The 21810-nt window shown below is 43.9% G+C and overlaps 1 protein-coding gene across 3 annotated transcripts in view; it reads right to left on the reverse strand.

Annotated features, from left to right (window-relative positions):
• Nucleotides 1-21810, reverse strand: part of LRPPRC (leucine rich pentatricopeptide repeat containing) — a 491686-nt gene that overhangs the window by 220244 nt on the left and 249632 nt on the right. For 2 of the 3 annotated variants that reach the window (XM_063918354.1, XM_063918356.1), the window contains exons 16-20: nt 17688-17745; nt 15828-15940; nt 15478-15555; nt 13327-13365; nt 11142-11255 (exon numbers count right to left, since the gene is read on the reverse strand). In XM_063918354.1, coding sequence (XP_063774424.1) covers nt 11142-11255; nt 13327-13365; nt 15478-15555; nt 15828-15940; nt 17688-17745 — 402 coding nt within the window. The remainder of the gene's footprint in view (nt 1-11141; nt 11256-13326; nt 13366-15477; nt 15556-15827; nt 15941-17687; nt 17746-21810) is intronic. The other variant, XM_063918355.1, reaches the window with a different exon arrangement.

Here is a 21810-nt window from a genome sequence, read left to right on the forward strand (position 1 = left end):
TCAACTCAATGCGACTTCAGGAAATCCAACACTACGTTGAGATCCCACGGTGCCACTGGAGGCACAAACGGGGGTTGACTATGCAGCACTCCCTTAACAAAAGTCTGAACTTCAGGCAGTGAAGCCAGTTCTATTTTGGAAGAAAATCGATAGAGCCGAAATCTGGACCTTAATGGAACCCAATTTTAGGCCCATAGTCACCTCTGACTTGTAGGAAGTGCAGAAAACGACCTAGCTGAAATTCCTCCTTTGGGGCCATACTGGCCTCACAGCACGCAACATATTTCCGCCATATGCGGTGATAATGGTTTGCGTTTACTTCTTTCCTAGCTTTAAATAGCGTAGGGATAACTTCCTCCGGAATGCCCTTTTCCTTCAGGATCCGGCGTTCAACCGCCATGCCGTCAAACGCAGCCGCGGTACGTCTTGGAACAGACAGGCCCCCTGCTGCAGCAGGTCCTGTCTGAGCGGCAGAGGTCATGGGTCCTCTGAGATCATTTCTTGGAGTTCTGGGTACCAAGCTCTTCTTGGCCACCCGGAACAATGAGTATAGTTCTTACTCCTCTCCTTCTTATTATTCTCATTACCCTGGGTATGAGAGGCAGAGAAGGGAACACATACACCGACTGGTACACCCACGGTGTTACCAGAGCGTCCACAGCTATCGCCTGAGGCTCCCTTGACCTGGCGCAATATCTTTGTAGCTTTTTGTTGAGGCGGGACGCCATCCTGTCCACCTGTGGCCTTTCCCCACGGTGTACAATCATTTGGAAGACTTCTGGATGAAGTCCCCACTCTCTCGGGTGGAGGTCGTGTCTGCTGAGAAAGTCTGCTTCTCAGTTGTCCACTCCGGGAATGAACACTGCTGACAGTGCTAATACATGATTTTCCGCCCATCGGAGAATCCTTGTGGCTTCTGCCATCGCCATCCTGCTTCTTGTGCCGGCCGCCCTATCGGTTTACATGAGCGACCGCCGTGATGTTGTCTGACTGGATCAGCACCGGCCGGTGTTGAAGCAGGGGTCTAGCCTGACTTAGGGCATTGTAAATGGCCCAAAGTTCCAGAACATTTATGTGTAGGGAAGTCTCCTGACTTTTCCATAGGCCTTGGAAGTTTCTTCCCTGTGTGACTGCCCCCCAGCCTTGAAGGCTGGCATCTGTGGTCACCAGGACCCAGTCCTGTATGCCGAATCTGCGGCCCCCTAGAAGATGTGCAGTCACCACCACAGCGACACCCTGGCCCTTGGAGACAGAGTTATCCGCCGATGCATCTGAGAATGTGACCCGGACCACTTGTCCAACAGATCCCACTGGAAGATCCTTGCATGGGACTTGGCGAATGGAAATTCTTCGTAAGAAGCTACCATCTTTCCCAAGGTTCGCGTGCATAGATGCACCGATACCTGTATTTGTATTAGGAGGTCTCCGTCTAGAGACGCCAACTCCTTGGACTTCTCCTCCGGGAGAAACCCTTTTTATCCTGTTCTGTGTCCAGAACCATACCCAGGAACAGTAGACGCGTCGTAGGAACCAGCTGTGACTTTGGAATATTCAGAATCCAGCCGTGCTGTTGTAGCACTTCCCGAGATAGTGCTACTCCGACGAACAACTGCTCCCTGGACCTCGCCTTTATAAGGAGATCGTCCAAGTACGGGATAAGTACTTCGGCCATTACCTTGGTAAATACCCTCGGTGCCGGGGACAGACCAACGGCAACGTCTGGAATTGGTAATGACAATCCTGTACCACAATTTTGAGGTACACCTGGTGACTAGGGTAAATAGGGACATGCAGGTAAGTACCCTTGATGTCTAGTGATACCATGAAATTTTCCAGGCTTGCAATAATCGCCCTGAGCGATTCCATTTTGAACTTGAACCTTCGTATATAAGTGTTCAAGGATTTCAATTTTAGAATGGGTCTCACCGAACCGTCTGGTTTCGGTACCACAACATTTTGGAATAGTAACCCCGCCCTTGTTGAAAGAGGGGTACCTTGATTTCACCTGCTGGAAGTACAGCTTGTGAATTGCCGCCAGTACTACCTTTCTCCGAGGGCAGCAGGCAAGGCTGATGTGAGGCAACGGCGAGGGGGAGTCGTCTCGAACTCCAGCCTGTATCCCTGTGATACTACTTGCAGAACCTAGGGATCCACCTGTGGGCAAGCCCACTGATCCCTGCAGTTCCCGAGACGCGCCCCCACCGCACCTGTCTCCACCTGTGGAGCCCCAGCGTCATGCGGTGGACTAAGAGGAAGCGAGGGAAGATATTTGATCCTGGAACTGGCTGACTGGTGCAGCTTTTTCCTTCTTCCCTTGTCTCTGTGCAGAAAGGAAGCGCCTTTGACCCGCTTGCTTTTCTGAAGCCGAAAGGACTGTACTTGAAAATACGGTGCTTTGTTTAGGCTTTTGTGAGGAAACCTGAGGTAAAAAAATTTCTTCCCAGCTGTTGCTGTGGATACGAGGTCCCAGAGACCATCCCCAAACAATTCCTCACCCTTATAAGGCAGAATCTCCATGTGCCTTTTAAATGCAGCATCACCTGTCCACTGCCGGGTTTCTACTACCCTCCTGGCAGAATGGACATTGCATTAATTCTGGATGCCAGCCGGCAAATATCCCTCTGTGCATCCTTTATATATAAGACAACGTCTTAAATATGCTCAATGTTAGCAAATATTATTATCCCTGTCTTAGCGTATTAATATTATCTGACAGGGTGTCAGACCACGCTGCAGCAGCACTATTTATGCTGAGGCAATTGCAGGTTTCAGTATATAACCTGAGTGTGTAAATACAGACTTCAGGATCGCCTCCTGCTTTTTATCAGCAGGTTCCTTCAAGGTGGCCGTATCCTAAGACGGCAGTGCCACCTTTTGACAAACGTGTGAGCGCCTTATCCACCCTAAGGGATATCTCCCAACGTGACCTATCCTCTGGCGGGAAAGGGTACGCCATCAGTAACTTTTTAGAAATAACCAGTTTCTTATCGGGGGAAACCACGCTTCTTTACACACTTCATTCATTCATCTGATGGGGAACAAAACAGTGGCTGTTTTTTCTCCCCAAAAATAAAACCCCTTTTATGTGGTACTTGGGTTTATGTCAGAAAATGCGTAACACATTTTTCATTGCCGAGATCATGTAACGGATGTTCCTAGTGGATTGTGTATATGTCTCAACCTCGTCGACACTGGAGTCAGACTCCGTGTCGACATCTGTGTCTGCCATCTGAGGTAACGGGCGTTGTTTTGAGCCCCTGATGGCCTTTGAGACGCCTGGGCAGACGCGGGCTGAGAAGCCGGCTGTCCCACAGCTGTTACGTCATCCAGCCTTTTATGTAAGGAGTTGACACTGTCGGTTAATACCTTCCACCTATCCATCCACTCTGGTGTCGGCCCCACAGGGGGCGACATCCCATTTATCGGCCTCTGCTCCGCCTCCACGTAACCTTCCTCATCCAACATGTCGACACAGCCGTACCGACACACCGCACACACACAGGGAATGCTCTGACTGAGGACAGGACCCCACAAAGTCCTTTGGGGAGACCGAGAGAGAGTATGCCAGCACACACCAGAGCGCTATATAATGCAGGGATTAACACTATAACTGAGTGATTTTTCCCCAAATAGCTGCTTGTATACATATATTGCGCCTAAATTTAGTGCCCCCCCTCTCTTTTTAACCCTTTGAGCCTGAAAACTACAGGGGAGAGCCTGGGGAGCTGTCTTCCAGCTGCACTGTGAAGAGAAAATGGCGCCAGTGTGCTGAGGGAGAAGCCCCGCCCCTTTTTCGGCTGACTTTCTCCCGCTTTTTCTGGAATACTGGCAGGGGTAATTTTACATCTATATAGCCTCTGGGACTATATATGATGTATATTTTGCCAGCCAAGGTGTTATCTATTGCCCTCAGGGCCCCCCCCCCCAGCGCCCTGCACCCATCAGTGACCGAAGTATGAGGTGTACATGAGGAGCAATGGCGCACAGCTGCAGTGCTGTGCGCTACCTTGGTGAAGACTGAAGTCTTCTGCCGCCGATTTTCCGGACCTTCTTCGTGCTTCTGGCTCTGTAAGGGGGACGGCGGCGCGGCTCCAGGAACGAACACCAAGGTCGGGTCCTGCGGTCGATCCCTCTGGAGCTAATGGTGTCCAGTAGCCTAAGAAGCCCAAACTACCACCTGTTAGGTAGGTTCGCTTCTTCTCCCCTTAGTCCCTCGCTGCAGTGAGTCTGTTGCCAGCAGATCTCACTGAAAATAAAAAACCTAAATATACTTTCTTTCTAGGTGCTCAGGAGAGCCCCTAGTGTGCATCCAGCTCAGCCGGGCACAGAAATCTAACTGAGGTCTGGAGGAGGGTCTTAGTGGGAGGAGCCAGTGCACACCAGGTAGTCCTAAAGCTTTCTTTAGTTGTGCCCAGTCTCCTGCGGAGCCGCTAATCCCCATGGTCCTTACGGAGTCCCAGCATCCACTTAGGACGTTAGAGAAAAATAGATCAGGTTGAAATCTGGACCTTTATGGATCCCAAACGCAGACCCATATCCACACCAGCTTGCAAGAAAAGGAGAAACCGTACAAGTTGAAACTCAACCATAGGAAATTTCTTGGATTCACACCAAGACACATTTTTTCCAAATACGATGGTAATGTTTAGATGTTACCCCTTTCCTAGCCTGTATCAGGGTAGAAATAACCTTGCTCGGAATACCCTTACGGGCTAAGATCTGGCGTTCAACTGCCATGCCGTCAAACGTAGCCGGGGCAAGTCCTGATAAGCGAATGGCCCATGTTGCAGAAGGTCCTAGCGAAGAGGAAGAGGCCAAGGTTCTTACAGCAGTGGATCCAGAAGATCCGCGTACCAAGCTCGTCTTGGCCAGTCCGGAGCAATGAGAACTGCCCGAACCCTAGTTCTCTTTATGAGCTTTAGGATCCTTGGAATGAGTGGAAGTGGAGGGAACACATACACTGACTGGAACACCCACGGAGTTACCGGGGCATCCACCGCCACTGCTTGGGGGTCTCTGGACCTGGAACAGTACATCTGAAGTTTCTTGTTGAGACGTGAGGCCATCATGTCTATTTGAGGCACGCTCAAACGATTGGTCACGTCTGTGAACACATCCGGATGGAGGCCCCATTCCCCTGGATGGAGATCGTGTCTGCTGAGGAAGTCTGCTTCCCAGCTGTCCACGCCCAGAAGGAAGATCGCTGACAGCGCAAACGCATGCCATTTTTCCCAGAGTAGGATTCTTGTCACCTCTGACATTGCAGCTCTGCTCTTTGTTCCTCCATGTCGGTTTATGTAGGCCACCGCCGTCACACTGTCTGACTGTACTTGAATGGCCCGATCTTGTAGAAAATGAGCCGCTTGGAGAAGACCGGTGTACACGGCTCTTAATTCCAGAATATTTATTGGAAGAATGGCTTCCTGATTTGACCATCTTCCTTGGAAGGTTTCCCCCTGGGTGACCGCTCCCCAACCTCTGAGACTTGCATCCGTGGTCAGAAGGCTCCAGTTCTGAATTCCGAACCTGCAGCCCTCCAGAAGGTGAGGCATTTGCAGCAACCAGAGGAGTGAAATCCTTGCCTTCGGCGACAGACGTATACTCTGGAGCATGTGCAGATTAGACCCCGATCATTTGTCCAGGAGATCTAATTGGAAGGGTCGAGCATGGAATCTTCCGTACTGTAGAGCCTCGTATGAGGCCACCATTTTCCCTAGAAGGCGAATGCACTGCTGAACCGATACCGGGGCAGGCTTCAAGACATCCCGGACCATAGACTGTATCACCAACGCTTTCTCCATTGGAAGAAACACCCTCTGCACTTCCGTGTCGAGGACCATACCCGGGAAAGACGATCTCCTTATCAGCTCCAAATGTGATTTCAGAAGGTTCAGGATCCAACCGTGATTCCTGAGCAGTTGAGTCGTAAGAGTAATCGACTGTAACAACCGCTCCCTGGATTCTGCCTGTTTACTCCCTGCCTGCGGAGGAGAACCATCATCTCCCCAATCACCTTGGTGAACACCCTCGGTGGTGTGGAGAGGCCGAATGGCAGAGCCTGAAACTGATAGTGACTGTATAACAGTGCAAATCAGAGATAGGCCTGGTGCGGCGGCCAAATCGGAATGTGGAGGTACGCATCTTTGATATCCAGGGATACCAGAAACTCCCCCTCCTCCAGACCTGATATCACCGCTCTCAGAGATTCCATTTTGAATTTGAACCTCCTCAGATAGGGGTTTAACGATTTCAAATTCAAAATTGGTCTGACCGAACCATCCGGTTTCGGTACCACGAAAAGGTTCGAATAGTAACCCTTGTTGTGCATATGAGGTGGAACTGGGACGATGACCTGTGACCCTAATTTTTGGATGGCTTCCTGTAGGATAGCCCTGCCTGGCAGCAAAGCTGGCAAGCCTGATTTGAAGAATCGGTGAGGCGGGAGCTCCTGAAATTCCAGCATGTACCCCTGAGACACAATATCTTGCACCCAGGGGCCCAAACCCGACGTCACCCAAACATGACTGAACCTTTTGAGCCTCGTCCCAACCGGTCCTTCCTCCAGGCCGTGCAGTCCACCGTCATGCTGAGGATTTTCATGTACCAGAAGCAGGCTTCTGGTCCTTTGAGCCTGCAGCAGCAGGTTTTTTTGATTTTGCCCGGCCTCCTCTAAAGAAGGTGTTATGCGGCTTTTTTGTTCTCCTTTTAGGAGTCCGAAAGGACTGTGACGTAGCTGAAGAAAAAGGTTTCTTCATGGAAGGCGCAGCTGAAGGAAGAAAGGGTGACTTACCCACTGTTGCTGTGGAGATCCACGCATCTAGCGCTTCCCCAAATAGGGCCAGACCTGTGTAGGGTAGGTTCTCTACGCCTTTCCTGGATTCCGAGTCGGCAGACCACTGGCGCAGCCAGAGCCCTCTACGAGCTGAGAACGACATGGAATATATCCCAGGAGCCATCGAACCCATGTCATTCATGGATTCCACCATAAATCCCGCAGAATCCTGTAAGTTACGTAAGAACAATTCAACGTCACATTTATCCATTGTATCCAATTCCTCAAGTAACATGCCAGACCACTTTACTATAGCTTTAGAAATCCATACACAGGCAATAGTAGGCCGTAATATCGCTGCTGAAGCCGTGTATATGGATTTGAGCGTAGTGTCAATTTTGCGATCAGCCGGTTCTTTCCACACGGCAGATCCCGGCACAGGTAAAACCACCTTTTTTGACAGTCTGGATACCGATGCGTCAACTATGGGTGGGGCTTTCCATTTCTTTCTATCCTCCTCAGGGAAGGGGAATGCAACCAGAACCTTTCTTGGGATCTGGAATTTTTTCTCTGGGTTTTCCCAGGAATTTTCAAATATATAATTTAATTCTTTAGACGCAGGAAAGGTTAGCGAGGCTTTCTTAGTATCGGTGAAGTAAGCCTCCTCAACCTGCTCAGGTATTGTGTCAACAATATTTAATACATCTCTAATGGCTTCAATCATTAACTGCCCACCTCAGCACTTCCCCATCACAGTCTACCGTGTCAGAGTCTGTGTCTGTATCGTCTTGCATAATCTGGGCAAGAGCACGTTTTTGAGAGTGAGTGCCAGGGGGCCCTGGAGGTGCCGACCCGGACCAAACAGCCATAGAGGTCTGTAAGACCTGAGTTGCATTTTTATTTTGTGCTACTCTAGTAGAAATCTGAGAAATCACACTCTTAATAGAGGTTAACCACTCCGGTTCTCTTAATGGTATCTGTGCTAAACCAGAGCAATCCTGATTACATGGAATGGGATCATCCTGAGAGGACATATCTTCCGCAGCATATGACACAGAATCCCTAGACATGGCTTATGTGAGACAGCAAGCACGCCCACACACACAGGGAAATGGCAGACAGAATTCCCCCACTAAGAATGCCAAGAGAGAGACAGAGTTTGGAGCCAACCCATACACAGCGCCTTGGGAGATAAGGACACTCCTTACAAGCGCTAACTATGTTAGTCTAATCACAGCCCCCCCCTTCTACAACCCCCTGGTACCGTTACAAGGCAGCTGGAGTCAATGTGGAGGGACAGCTCTCCCCTGTCCGCGTCTGCATGCAGGAAAGATGGCGCTGAACGCTGCTGGGTCCGCTCTGAGTAGAAGCTCCGCCCCCTTCCTTGGCACTGGCTCCCGCTCATATTTGAAATTTTATACTGGCCTGAGGAGAATTGCTGGCGGTGATCCGGGGTCTCCGACAGGCTATGTGACCAGTTTAGGGTGTAGGCGCTGGCTTAGGGCGCCGCACCATGTAACGCTGAACCCCGGGGGTTGGCGGCATGCTGCTGGGGTGAGCGATCCCCTGTGGCGGTGATCGATCTGTCCCCTCAGGAGCTCAGCGTCCTGTCAGCGGAGATAGTGGCTCAGACCCCTCAGGGCGGACACTACTCCCCCCCCCCCCCCTTAGTCCCACAAAGCAGGGAGGCTGTTGCCAGCAGCCTCCCTGTGCCTAAACTCTATTCAAAAAAATAAAACTAAAGAAACTCCTTGCTCCTCCGGGCACATTTTCTAAACTGAGTCTGGTGGGAGGGGCATAGAGGGAGGAGCCAGCCCACACTATCAAACTCTTAAAGTGTCAATGGCTCCTGGTGGACCCGTCTATACCCCATGGTATTAATGTGGACCCCAGCATCCTCTAGGACTTAAGAGAAAAACAAGGAAATTATTCTACCGTTAACCTAGCACAAGTCGATCACTGTATTACAGTAGAAAAGGCTGACCTAATTCATTTTAAAAATGAAATTCCCAGAAACAAGTACTACACTCATTTGCAGTGATGATATTCAAATAGTACCTTTAAAAGCAAAGATTTGGATTTTGACAAGTAAAGGGGCATCAATAATCAACAGATCCAGAAGATGTGGAACAGGCATTGTTGAAATGAATTGGGGCCGGGATCCCGGCCACCAGGATGCTGGCGAGCGCAACCAAGCCTCTTGCTGGCTCGCTACGCTGCGGGCTCAGTGACACGCTGCGCTCACCACAGGTTCTATTTCAATCTCTATGGGTGTCGTGGACACCCATGAGTGTGAACAGCCTTGGGCCCCCTGCCGGCATCCTGGTGGTCGGTATCCCGGCGAGGGTGTGCTGACTGCCGTGATCCCGACCGCAGTTCACCTAACCACATCCCGTTGAAATTGCTACTGTACAGAAATTGTTATCAAACAATAGAGCAGATTCAGGGATGGACGTTTTTCGCAGTTGGCCGACACTCAGCTTTGCAGAAAACATGGGCGTTTTCCCTATTTTATGGGTGAGCCGAAGCCAGTGACCTCACTGGCACCCAGTGACGTGATTATACCAGACATCCTGAGCATGCATGTCCTGTGGAGAATCTCAATCTCTGTGCACTAGAATATGAATTAAAAACATATAATATACCTAAGCCAAGATCTAAAATAATACAAAAATACTATTGTACAACTTAAAAACAAAACCGATTCCTGGCTTACAGATTGAGATAAGCACGCACAAAAAGTTTACTTAAAACATCGGCAACATAAAAGGAAAAAAAGAAAACCAAACACATTTCTCTAAACACAGCCTGCCGAGGACTAAACCTTTACATTATCTCAAGCTTCAAATACAGTTATCTGTAATGTTGTCACAAGCAAGTAAAAGTGGATTTCCAGAGATATAAAATATACTTCTGCAATCATTTCCTAGCCGAAAACTACGGGTAAGGCATGAAATCACTCAGAACAAGAAATTGCCCCCAAAAGGCTGATGATATCCCACAAAGTGCAGACGTTCTTGAGAAATGAATATGAAGTACAGCTGGATATCTGTGGAGGATAGTATGAATACCTTTATCTCGCAAAATGCTTTCCCTTCACGGGAAAATGGAATTTCAATCTTAGCATTAAAAATGGCTGCATTTGACTTGCAAATGACTGAAAACACATATCTGTGGCTTGACAATATAGATAGAAATGAACCGAGCTGCAGCTCTAAGAAGACACTTTGCACGGATGACGAGTCCTATCAAACCTGTTGCTACAGTCACAATGCAGAGTATTAAACCACAGCACAAGTCCCACTTAAAAATCCAATGCTAGGATGGCTTCAACTTGAAATGTTTCTGTGCTGATCTTAGGCTCACGTCTCACACAACAGCGGCTATTTTTAAAGCATGGTTTGAATAACCTGTCTCTCCCTTAGTGGGGTTTTTGAACAGCAATTCCCATCCTGTCTGTCAGCCATTGATATTATACTAACGAAAAAGAAAAACATCACCTGTAAAAAGTAAAAACATTACACGGAACATACAATAAGCTCAAGAACTAATTAAGATTTGCATCTGAAGCGCAACGGATGTAATAGCTACTCCAACCATTTTTCAACGTGGAGGAATTAAGAGGTTTGCATATTCCTTCCTCCATCCCCAAAACCAAATCCCACCACACATAATTCAGAGAGATTTCTCATTACATAGAACGGTTCTGACCTAAATGCATGCATTTACCTTCTGTAATCCTCACGAAGAGCTGGATATGAATGTCTAATAACCGTAATTAATACCATTATAATTTCCCAAGAGGGGGATATGGGGGGGGATTATTAACTACGTCTCCATTTGTCCACAATTTAAAAGATTGATGCGCAATGCATCTGCGGGTTATGGTTTACGTCAATACGATGTCATGGTTGCAAAGTTTCTCATGCGGGTGAAAGCAAGTCGCAGTAACACTGCTCATTCCACAGAGGTGCGCAGGAAAGCTAGCAATGTCTGGCTACCACAATATATGGTGATGTGCGCAGCTGAGCATCACAACACAACATGCCCTTAGGGGTCTATTCATGAAGCAGTGAAAATAGAGAAACAGATCAGTAGAGAAGTTGTCCATGGCAACCAATCATCATCTCCCTTACATTTTACAGAATGTACTTGATAAAGGCTTCCTTCAAAGCTGATTGGTTGCTATGGGCAACTTCTCCACTGGTCCTTTTCTTCACTCTTTTCACTGCTTCATAGACCCCTATGTCTGATAGGCCTTGTACTGAGACTCTTAAAAAAACTGGTAGCCAGGCTTATTTGTTGGCTATTTGTATTGGGGATTAAGCTCATATTTACAGCACATGACTCCCCACAACATTAGCATTACCTTCACTTCACAAACTGCTCTAAGAAGCTTTGACAAGACCAGCTGAATAGGTTCATTAGCATTTTCCAGGTTCTCCAATGTCTTTTCCAAATCAGCAACTGTTTCAGTGATAATCTAGAAGAAAATAAAAGAGCTAAAAACAAACTGAATTTGTACATAGGGGAGTGAATCAAGCGTCTGCAACCATATAAAAAACAAAGAACTTAATTTAACAAACCAAAAGCTTCAAGATGCTGAGGAAAGGCTTAATGCACAGATAACGCTCAAGTTTAACAAATTGTCCATGTAATCAGGGGCATAGCCAGAACTTTGTGGGCCCCATAGTAACATTTTGAAGGCGCCCCTGCCCCAATGCTACGAGAGAGACGTCTCACATATCCCATAGTAGTGCCCTAGTTCACATGATGTAACACTGTAGGGCTGCCAGTACACCTTATACACCCCCAATTCACATATGGGTGGGATGTATAAAGTTTACTAACGCGGTATACATGAATAAAATCACAAAGGACAGCTCTTGCGGTAAGAGAAATCTTTAGCGATGATAGGAGTTTGGGGTTTATGACCCGGCGTCCTATATACGCATGCGTCGGATGATGTGCACGCCACGGGGGTGCTGGGAGGGATCCAACTGGAACCCCCTCAGAGGGGTAGTGTGATAGAAGCCCATAGACTTCTACTGGGCAACGCCATCTGACAATGGTGTTGCACACCGCATCCAAGTCCCGGAATCTATCGCCTTCTGGGGCTTGGCGCATATGAGGTGAGCGGCCAAACCTCCATAAATAGTATTTTTGGGTGCTTGGTCGCATTTTTAGGTTAGCTGGATCCCGTCCAGAGTCATACAGTGTCCCCTGCTCATATTATGCCATACCACAGTGCCTTCAGTTCATAATATGTAACATTATAATGCCCTTTACTTCATTTTATACCACATTACAATGAGCAGGTCCAGGAGTGTAACTAGATACAGTATATTGTAGACCCTAAGGCAAACTTTTGTAAGGGCCCCTAATGTATGTATCACACAATGTTTATAACACATGCAACTGTGACAGGGAGCTGGACCCCTCTCAGCTCTGGGCCCCATGACAACTGCACTCCCTGCACCTATGGTAGCTACACCCTTGCATGTAATATAACAAAACGGAGTGGTTTAAAGGAAAAAAAAAAAAAGTAGAGGCAAAGCACATTTAATTTTGGCAGAAGGATAGAGAGCCTGACAGTGTTGAGCTAACCTCACTGGTAGTGTTACGAGGCTCACCTAATCTTGTCTGTACAACCAATGCTCATTTCCGCTGTTTAGATCCCGAAGAAGGCAAAACAACCCTAGATGGTTATGCTGCTAACTTACATTCAAATACAATAAAAGGAATTCCATGTGTCAAATCACCAGTCCTGCGTACTTAACAGGTCAGAGCTATATACCACTCTATTCAAGAAAGGAATCCATTCAATTTGTAGTGCAATTTAGCTAAATTGCTACAGTTCCCCTTGTACAGAAAAAGTTGTTCCAAAACCATTTTACGTGGAAAGTCAAAACAACCGCAGTATGAAACTGTAAGATATATGTATATTAAAGTACACTGTCCCCATATAATCAGGTCTTCCATACATCTTTTGCGTTTTAAATTTAAAGTGGTTCCAGCTCTGTATTTAATAACCCTTAATGTAACCTTCACATCAAACCAGTTGAAATAAAAAGTCATGAATGAAGAACAATATTGTTATAAGCCATAACCTAGTTTCTATGATGGTGCAGATTAGTCTGGATGAATAGCTTACGATCATTTACAATTATTTCACTACTTTACCATTATCTTTTTATCTCTATCACAGGTCTCCTGTGATAATTCTCGAACCATTCTAAGAACAAGGGTGTAGCCAAATGGCAAGGGGAGTGTCAAATGGATGAGGGAAAGATGCACAGCCAAGTCTGCTAAGGATTAATAATGACAGGTCAGGTAAACAGGTAACAGACAACATAACTAATCTGCCTAAAAGGTGTGTAAGTGATAAAAAAGCTAGCCATAGAACCCTGCTACCTCCCCACTAGCGTAGACACAATAAAAATAAAAAAGTTAGATCAATTAATAATCAATTAATAGTCCATTATCATGAACTATGTGCTAGTGGAGGTATCAAAACAACTGCTCTGGATGGCTTTAAACTGGTACACACTTACCTCGGTAGATTCCATGGAATCCGACATTTTCTTAACATCCTACAGAGGATACAAAAAAAGACTATTACTTCAAATAGAATCCCAATTAATATGCAATCACACGGCCCATATTTAATTCTGGTAGGTGCCAAGATGGAAAACCATGTAATTAGCTTTCCATAAACTCAGATAAGAGATGAGAGTTAAGCGAAGTTTTGTGCACAATTAGTCCAGTATAAGCGATACCGCAGATCGTACTTACCATACTTCAATCAGTACAAGAAATCACTTTCTAAGTTTAAATTTCTATCAGTGCATAAAAGCCAAGGGATAGACAAACAGTACCCCCGCGGTGACGGGGAGTGTAGGGAAAATTATTTTCCCAATCATCAAAGCAATGCAAAACGATGCATATGGCAACATCAAGACGTAAGCTCTCTTATGATGATGAGCGTTGCCCCTTCACTCCAATGTGTCGCCACAGAAGGTATACAGACCAGTTCTCTACTGCTGCCACCTGACACTACAGCCATCTTATACATGAAAAAAAGAAGTGTTGGGGGATTTAATTTCTTTCAAAAGCTCCTTTTTTTCCTAAACTGTATTTTTAAATGAACTAAGCGCATGTATAAAGTGTCAGGTAACTGTTACATTGTCACGTACGGTGAGTAAGCATTGCAAGAGGCACGGTCACGTGATTTATTATCCTACTGCCATTTTCCTTTTATTTTTACATCCTACCAAAACAAATTTTTACAGTGTACTTTCTGTTGCTGATAAAGCTTAGTTGAGTAACCATCCTTCAGTAATGGGCCATTTCATCATCTGTTCCCTTTCTTAACTTTAACAACACGTTTCAATACATGAAATATATCCCTACTATGTTAACAGCAACTCCCAATGTATACAGGAATAGGAATCGAAAATATCTGTGTGTGAATATATATATATATATATATATATATATATATAAACAAACAAGGAAGAAGAAGCGGCACTCAGCGTCTTAATCAAAAATGGAAAAGTGTATTCACAACACCATCTTAAAGGTTTAAGATGGTGTTGTGAATACACTTTTCCATTTTTGATTAAGACGCTGAGTGCCGCTTCTTCTTCCTTGTTTGTTTATCCACTGCTGCTGAGAGGGCACCAGCGCATTTCTGAATATTGAAAACGGAGTGCCGATCCACGTCCATTCCCTGTGTGTATATATATATATATATATATATATATATATATATATATATATGTACACATACACACATGAACTTACTGTATCACAGCATCAAGATCATGTTCTCTATATGTCTGGGTCACCCAATGCTAGATTAGAGCACAGCTGGAGTGAACTACACAATAAAGGAATTAATAAAGATGGCTTCAAAACATGGCCAGCAGCCTGCGGAAACCCTACAGCAGCGGGTCTTTATTGGTTAATTATGTCATCAAGATAACGGTGTCCACTCTACTGCTGGCTTACAATTGCTGCCACTCAGATTAAGACTGAATGTGACAACAACTACATTTGTTAGCAGCCGTGGCATTTTGAAACAGATTGTGAAGCTGGTGGCAAAAATGCTGACTGCAGCATTTCAATCCGCAAGTCGCATAATCACTAATATGACAAGTACATACATTTTTTTCTCAAATGAGCAGCAAAAACTTGATGCTGGCAATAATGTTTGAGATCTCAGTATGTTACAGAAACACCTAATTTATGTGTAACAGTGTATTTGTTTTACTTCAAAAATTTTAGTAACACTTTCAATAAGTTGGCTGCGTATACTAGTTTTCCTGCAGAGGTGCATTTGTTTCACAATCCTACTTTGTACATTAGTTACTATTTAGCTGCTTGGATTGTCTTATTTAATTAACCTAGCCCCGGTTCACTTCAAACCCGCCACCCATGGGCCTGCAGGAGTTGGAGATGAAATACAGTACTCTGTGCTGTAAACCTTTCAATGGTGATTGGTTACAGATTATTCTAGCTCAACCCACTTTGTCTCCTGTACATCTCTTTAATTATTGTTTCAAAATACGTGCCCTATACACAAACAAAGGGGCTATTACAACATAAATGTCTTTTGTACCAACCTACCTGAGTTTGAAACAGGTTTTCTAAAAGGAAAAAAAAGGTAAATAAATAAGTAATAAAATTGAATACTAACACACCTTAATTAACTCAGGAATATTGTAAGACTCCAGTAAATTGAGGATGCCCTTGCATCTTTTTTCCTCAATCTTCAATCCCTACAGAAAAAAAAAGGAGGCAGTAAAGGAAGAGTTTATCATAAAAAAAAAATAAAAAATAAAAAAAAATGGATATATTAGTTATAAACCACAGCCTAAATGAAATCTGTCTAACAGAAATTATCTCAGACATAATTTACGTCTCTAACTCCTGCCATGACATTGAGAAGTGGTCTGGTTTGACTTAAAAGCAGCAATTTTAAATCTAATAGATACATGTCAGACAGAACAAGCATTATGTAGAAGAGGAAAAAAATAAATGAAAATGGTACCATCTCCGTAAGCTGATGGAAGTATTGTCTCAGATGCTCCTCCATGGCCTGTACCTCCGAGTGACTCATACTGTCAATCAAGACGTACAGAAAATAGCCAACAGATTCTGCTACTGAGAAGAAAAATAATAAAAAAAAAATAAATGAGAAAGCATTCTAGTGAAATTACTGGGACTGTCATGTTATCAAGATTAATTTAGAAGAAATCATTTTGGTGTGAGATGTCACCCTGATGAGAGGCTGCAACAGCAACAATGATCACTGAGGCATAGAGATTATGTGGTTTGGGAGAACATATCTAACTGGCGAGTGAAAAGAATATTAAATTATTTTCATACCCAGTGACAGCTTTGCACTACTAAGTCTTACTTTAGTCCTATTTTTTTCTATACAGCAGGAAGGCAATACACTAAAAAGGCATACCATGTAAACACTGCAATCCCGTGGGATAGATGTGCCTGAGATGTATATGTACATAAATGCATTATAATTAACACTGTCCATATTACATGACCACTTAGGCAATTCTTACTTTTATATTAAAAAAAAGCAAAAAACTTAAGGGATGTAAACACAACGCTTTGTCAATGAAAAGGTGGTGTATATATATATATATATATATGTATATATCTAGAGAGAGAGAGATAGACACACACACACACACACACACACACACACACACACATCTAGCTACCAGAATATCTATACATTTGGTGGGGAGACTAAATCAGGACATAATACAGTAAGCAGGATTGCGCGAAAAATAATTTTAGTGCAAGTAGTCGCCGACAGGAGACACATGGCACTGTACAATGTGAACACCACAAGATGGACAACTGCTGAAAAATTACCTTTATTGTGTTATTTGTATTACATTGTACAGCGCCATATTCCCCCTATCAGCGCCTTTTTGCACAAAACTTGTTTTTGAAAACTCAAGCTCTCCTAATTAGTTTATTTATGACCACAGTGTGTGTGTGTATGTATATATATATATATATATATATATATATATATACATACACATACATACACATATGTAGTAAAGACTGGCACTCCCTCCACTCACATACGGATGCCCAGGTGCCTTCCAACGATCTCACGACTCATGGATAGATCACAAAAGCAGGTGGCACTCACAGGACTATTTCAAAAGTAAACGACTGGACACGGAGGTCTCTCAAACGATCAACGTTCCTGTAATTTAATACCTTTGTCAGCATCCTGACGAAGGTATTAAATTACCGAAACATTTTTCGTTTGAGAGACCTCCGTGTCCAGTCATTTACTTTTGAAATAGTCCTGTGAGTGTCACCTGCTTTTGTGATTATATATTTTTATAATTGACAGATGCGTGCACTCAGCTCCAATGCAAGGTATTGCCTGGGTGCCCACCTGCTCCATCTCAGTGGAGAGTATACCTGCAACTGATATATACAAACTGGACATATATATGTGTACAGTTGAGAACTACTGCTATAAAACAAAATAACTTCAGCACAGACAATTCAGACAACAGGTGAATATAGAGTATATAAATGTTTTTTATACTTACAAATGTAATAAGCCCAGGATCATGAAATATAATGCAGATATTTTAAAACTGTCAATACGTGTCATGAAAAATCACTGTATATATTATGGACCCCATATATTTTAGTATATAAGCAACAAATAAAACAGACCTCAAAATAAGCCTGGGCAATCAAAACAGCCCCACTTATACTACTTTTTCTTTCTGCCATTTCTTTCTGAAAAAGTAGCAATCAGTGTTTACTGTTGTAATCCCCGGCGCCCAGAGTCATTACACACGAGAACAGATTTATGGATAAGTTACAATCATAGAAATTGAAACGCTACCAGTTAGTCTTGAAGATTCTTGGCTGTCGGACTCATCCTTGAACAAGAGGCCTGTTATCTGTTAAGACAGAATAATCATTCATTGCAGCCAAGTGAGAAAGGGGGAATCACACACATGGACAAATGGTGACCGAAATTGAATTCTCTAAATAATAAAGCATCTCTCCTGACCTATTATTCCATGCTACATCATAGTAATTTACTACAGAAGAAAATAAACACAGAGGGATAGAATGCCACACAAAGAACATACATTTCAGGCAAACGAAACAGGTTAACACTGTCATGGCCAAGGGTGGCGCACACAAAAAAAAAGCCATAAGGCTTGTAGATGGTAAAATGGGCACTGTAATATCTTTATACCATTAAATGTAAGTTACAGCAACACATTAGCAGAATTCTAGAGTCCCTACAAAACAGTGCTGCCAAGTAGCCCGTATACATTCTAATAAGATAAATGGATAAAGTATAAAATGCTGAAGAGCAGAACAAAGTTTCATACTGGTATGATTCCTAACTACCAAAAGCTCCCTTGCATTTGTAAAACTTAACAAAAGAAGCCATTTACAAATGATGAACAATGACCATTAGAAATCGGGGGGCAGATGTATTAAGCATGGAGAAGTGATAAAGCAGTGATAAGTAGAAGTTGATAATGCAACAGCCAATCAGCTCCTAACGGTCATTTTTCAAACCTGTAATGATTGGCTGGGGTGTAACCACCTTCAACTTATCACTGCTTTATCACTTCTCCATGTTTAATGCATCTGTCCCCGAGTTCCTTTTCCTCTATTTCTCGCAACCAAAGATTTTGCACACACAACTGCACCAGTGTCAACGAGTAACACTGTCAAAAGTGTATTATTTTTCAGAGCTATAGGATACGATTTTTTTACATTTATTTTTATTGAAATGTAGAAAAAAAACCCAGTAACAATAGTCAAGTTATACAATGTATAACAGACTAGAGAGCTGTGACATTTATAAAACATAGCAGACTTTAGCAGTCTGTTATCATCAATACACTATTTACATAAAAAAACTAAGGAATTCAATTAGACCCGTTCATTTAACAGGTGTGAAATAGTGTAGTAGCCTCAGGCTTTATCGCCGGAGCTATTGATTAGAGCCCCTCTCTCAAACGTTAAATAGTTTTTCGGACATTAACACATAGGGGGTATTCAATTGTTTGAAAAGTCAGTAGGGTGTCTGTTTTTTCCTATCTAATAGACAGGAAAAAACAGACACCCAACCGACTTTTTAACAATTGAATATCCTCCATTGAATCCAGGGTAAGTTCCCAGACCTATGCGTTAACGGGTTCGCGGAACCTGAAAACAGTCTATTTCTTGGGGATTTCTATTCGGGTCTACTCAGAATCCTCATTAACTGCAGCCTGCCTTTGGGGCTAATTGGATGGCCACATGAGAGAAATTAGCCCACTGTAAATTACCACGGCTAATTGAATTCTCCCCTAAGATTGCAATACAAAGTGGGTAACAAAAATACCAGGAGAGAAAGAAAACTAGAGAAAGCTGGAGAGGTAAGGTAGGGAAGAGGAGGCACAGGCACAAGGTGGGACCCCCAAATAAAATTTTAGTACCTCAGACAAGAAGGGGATATATATATTTAATAAATACCCCAGAAGTTGAGGAATTATGTTTTTTTTAAAAAAACTTGAGCCTTTAAAATAAAGTATCTGATACCATAAGCTTACAAAGTTTGGTAGTGACCTTGTGTGGACTTCAAAATGTCATCTATGTTCAGAAAATAATATAATCTATAATAAAATAAGGTGGTTGAATTTTTGGACTTCAGTTATGGGTTGAAAACTGGGGAAAAATAGATCATTCAGCAAAGCTACATTTAAAAAAAATGGTTCCATCCAACAGCAATGCTTCCAGAGATCTTTAAGTTTCCATATCACTAGACCAAGATAACAGACAAAGAACTCACCCCTGGCAACTAATGCCAAAACAGAAAACTTGGAGGTTATTAAAGCAGCTTTGATGACCAGATCACTTAGATAAAGAGATGCCAAGGTTGCTAAATCAAATACACAAGTTCAGACCTAGGATGGTCTGACTGCAAACCTTCTAAAAGAAGGTAATTTCTAGAGCCTTCAAAACCTACACTAATGCCAAGTTAGGTCTAAGGGCCTAATTCAGATCTGATCGCAGCAGCAAATTTGTTAGCTAATGGACAAAACCATGTGCACAGCGGGGTGGGGGGGGGGGGGGGGGGGTGTAGGACTGAGATCATACATGTGCAGAGAGTGTTAGTTTTGGGTGGGGTATGTTCAAACTGGAAACTAAATTGCAGTGTAAAAATAAAGCAGCTAGTATTTACCCTGCACGGTAACAATATAACCCACCCAATTCTAACTCTCTCTGCACATGTTATATCTGCCTCCCCGGCAGTGCACGTTAGCTAACAAATTTGCTGTTGCGATCAGGTCTGAGTTAGACCCTAAGTGCTGCATCTGCAGAAAGATAGATGGTTTTCAAAATTATTTTAGACTTTCATAAGAGACACAGCATCTGTAATCAGAAGAGTTTAGAAAGATATCCATAAAATGCCAACCACCAAATAACTATTGGCGGCAGAAGATAAAACACAGTAAAACAATGCCTGGTCACAACCAAGATTTTCCCACTAGCTCACACAACTGAGCTGAAGACATTAAGGAAGTACATTTATTATCTTTTTCTGATAACATCCTACACGTATGTAGAGGTTAGAGGGTCCTTCACCACATCTTAGTACTGATGAACAGCAATAACAAAATCGTCTATGCTCTGACCTTTAGATTTTTCACCATCGAACAAGGCAAATCATTTCAGTGCTTGCCACCCTGAAGTTTTCCCTTTCCTTGGGAATAACAATCAGAATTGTCTGCATAAATAACCCGAGTCACTCATTGCCAACTGTGCAGCTTTGAAACAGCTGCCCTTCTAAAAGTCTTTACAGAGAAGATGCTCTAAGTACAAGGAACTTAGTCCAAGATGGTTCTTCTCGAGTAATCTCTGAGGAAGCCAAGGCAACCTGAACGAGAGACAGCAGCTGAATCTGAATGAGAAAGAGGGTTCACATATTGAACAAAATTTTTTTATTACCTCAGCTAAAGTCTTAACCAATTGGTTATAATAACTTTAGTTAGTGAAGGGAGGCAAAAAAGGGATTTTTGTTTACTTACCGTAAAATCTCTTTCTCTGATTCCATCTGGGGGACGCTGCGTACTTACTAATGGGTTAGAGTGTGTGGGATGGGAGTTTGGCACAGAACCTATAGAAACTAACTCCTCCCCCCTCTAACCCCTCCCATCCCCAGCCTACCAGCAGATTACCTCAGTTAACGTTTAGCAAAGCCGGAAGAGGCAGAACAGATCATAACCAGTAAACCATACAAAAATATGGGAGGGATCGCAGCGTCCCCCAGATGGAATCAGAGAAAGATTTTACGGTAAGTAAACAAAAATCCCTTTTTCTCTTTCATCCATCTGGGGGACGCTGCGTACTTACTAATGGGATTTCCCAAAGCAAGCTAATTAGAGGAGAGAGACACAGACGGCATGGCAGTCTGCAAAAATTTGACGCCCAACAGAGGCAGTCTTCAAACCAAAAGCATAAAAAAACGGTAGAACTTCGAGAAGGTAGACACGGAAGACCAGCTCACCGCTCTACACAGCAGCTCGACAGATACACCACCGTGAATAGCCCAAGAGGCTCCAACAACTCTAGTCGAGTGAGCCCTCAAGGAATCAGAAAGAGGCAATGCCTAAGAAACATCAGCCTGCCTAATAGCATAAGTAACACGTCGCGCCACCGCGTTCTTAGAGGCCGGCCAGCCACTCTTGGGTGCAGCAAACAAAAACCAACAAGGTAATGTGGAAGGCACGAATGATAACCAATAAGGCCTAGAGCCGCCCCAACCCGGACGAAACCGTGACGACACAGGAAGCACAATGGCCTAAAGAGGAAAAACAGATACAACTTGTGGTTGGTAGGTAAAGCCACCCTAACTGCATAAACCAAAAACACCGTAAGAGAAAAGAAACCGCAACTCACGAGTCCAGAGACCGGAAAGGTAAAACAGGAGCCCTTCTGGAAAATAAATTCTAGAG

Source organism: Pseudophryne corroboree, chromosome 4 (assembly GCF_028390025.1).
Source record: "Pseudophryne corroboree isolate aPseCor3 chromosome 4, aPseCor3.hap2, whole genome shotgun sequence".
NCBI classification, from domain to species: domain Eukaryota; kingdom Metazoa; phylum Chordata; class Amphibia; order Anura; family Myobatrachidae; genus Pseudophryne; species Pseudophryne corroboree.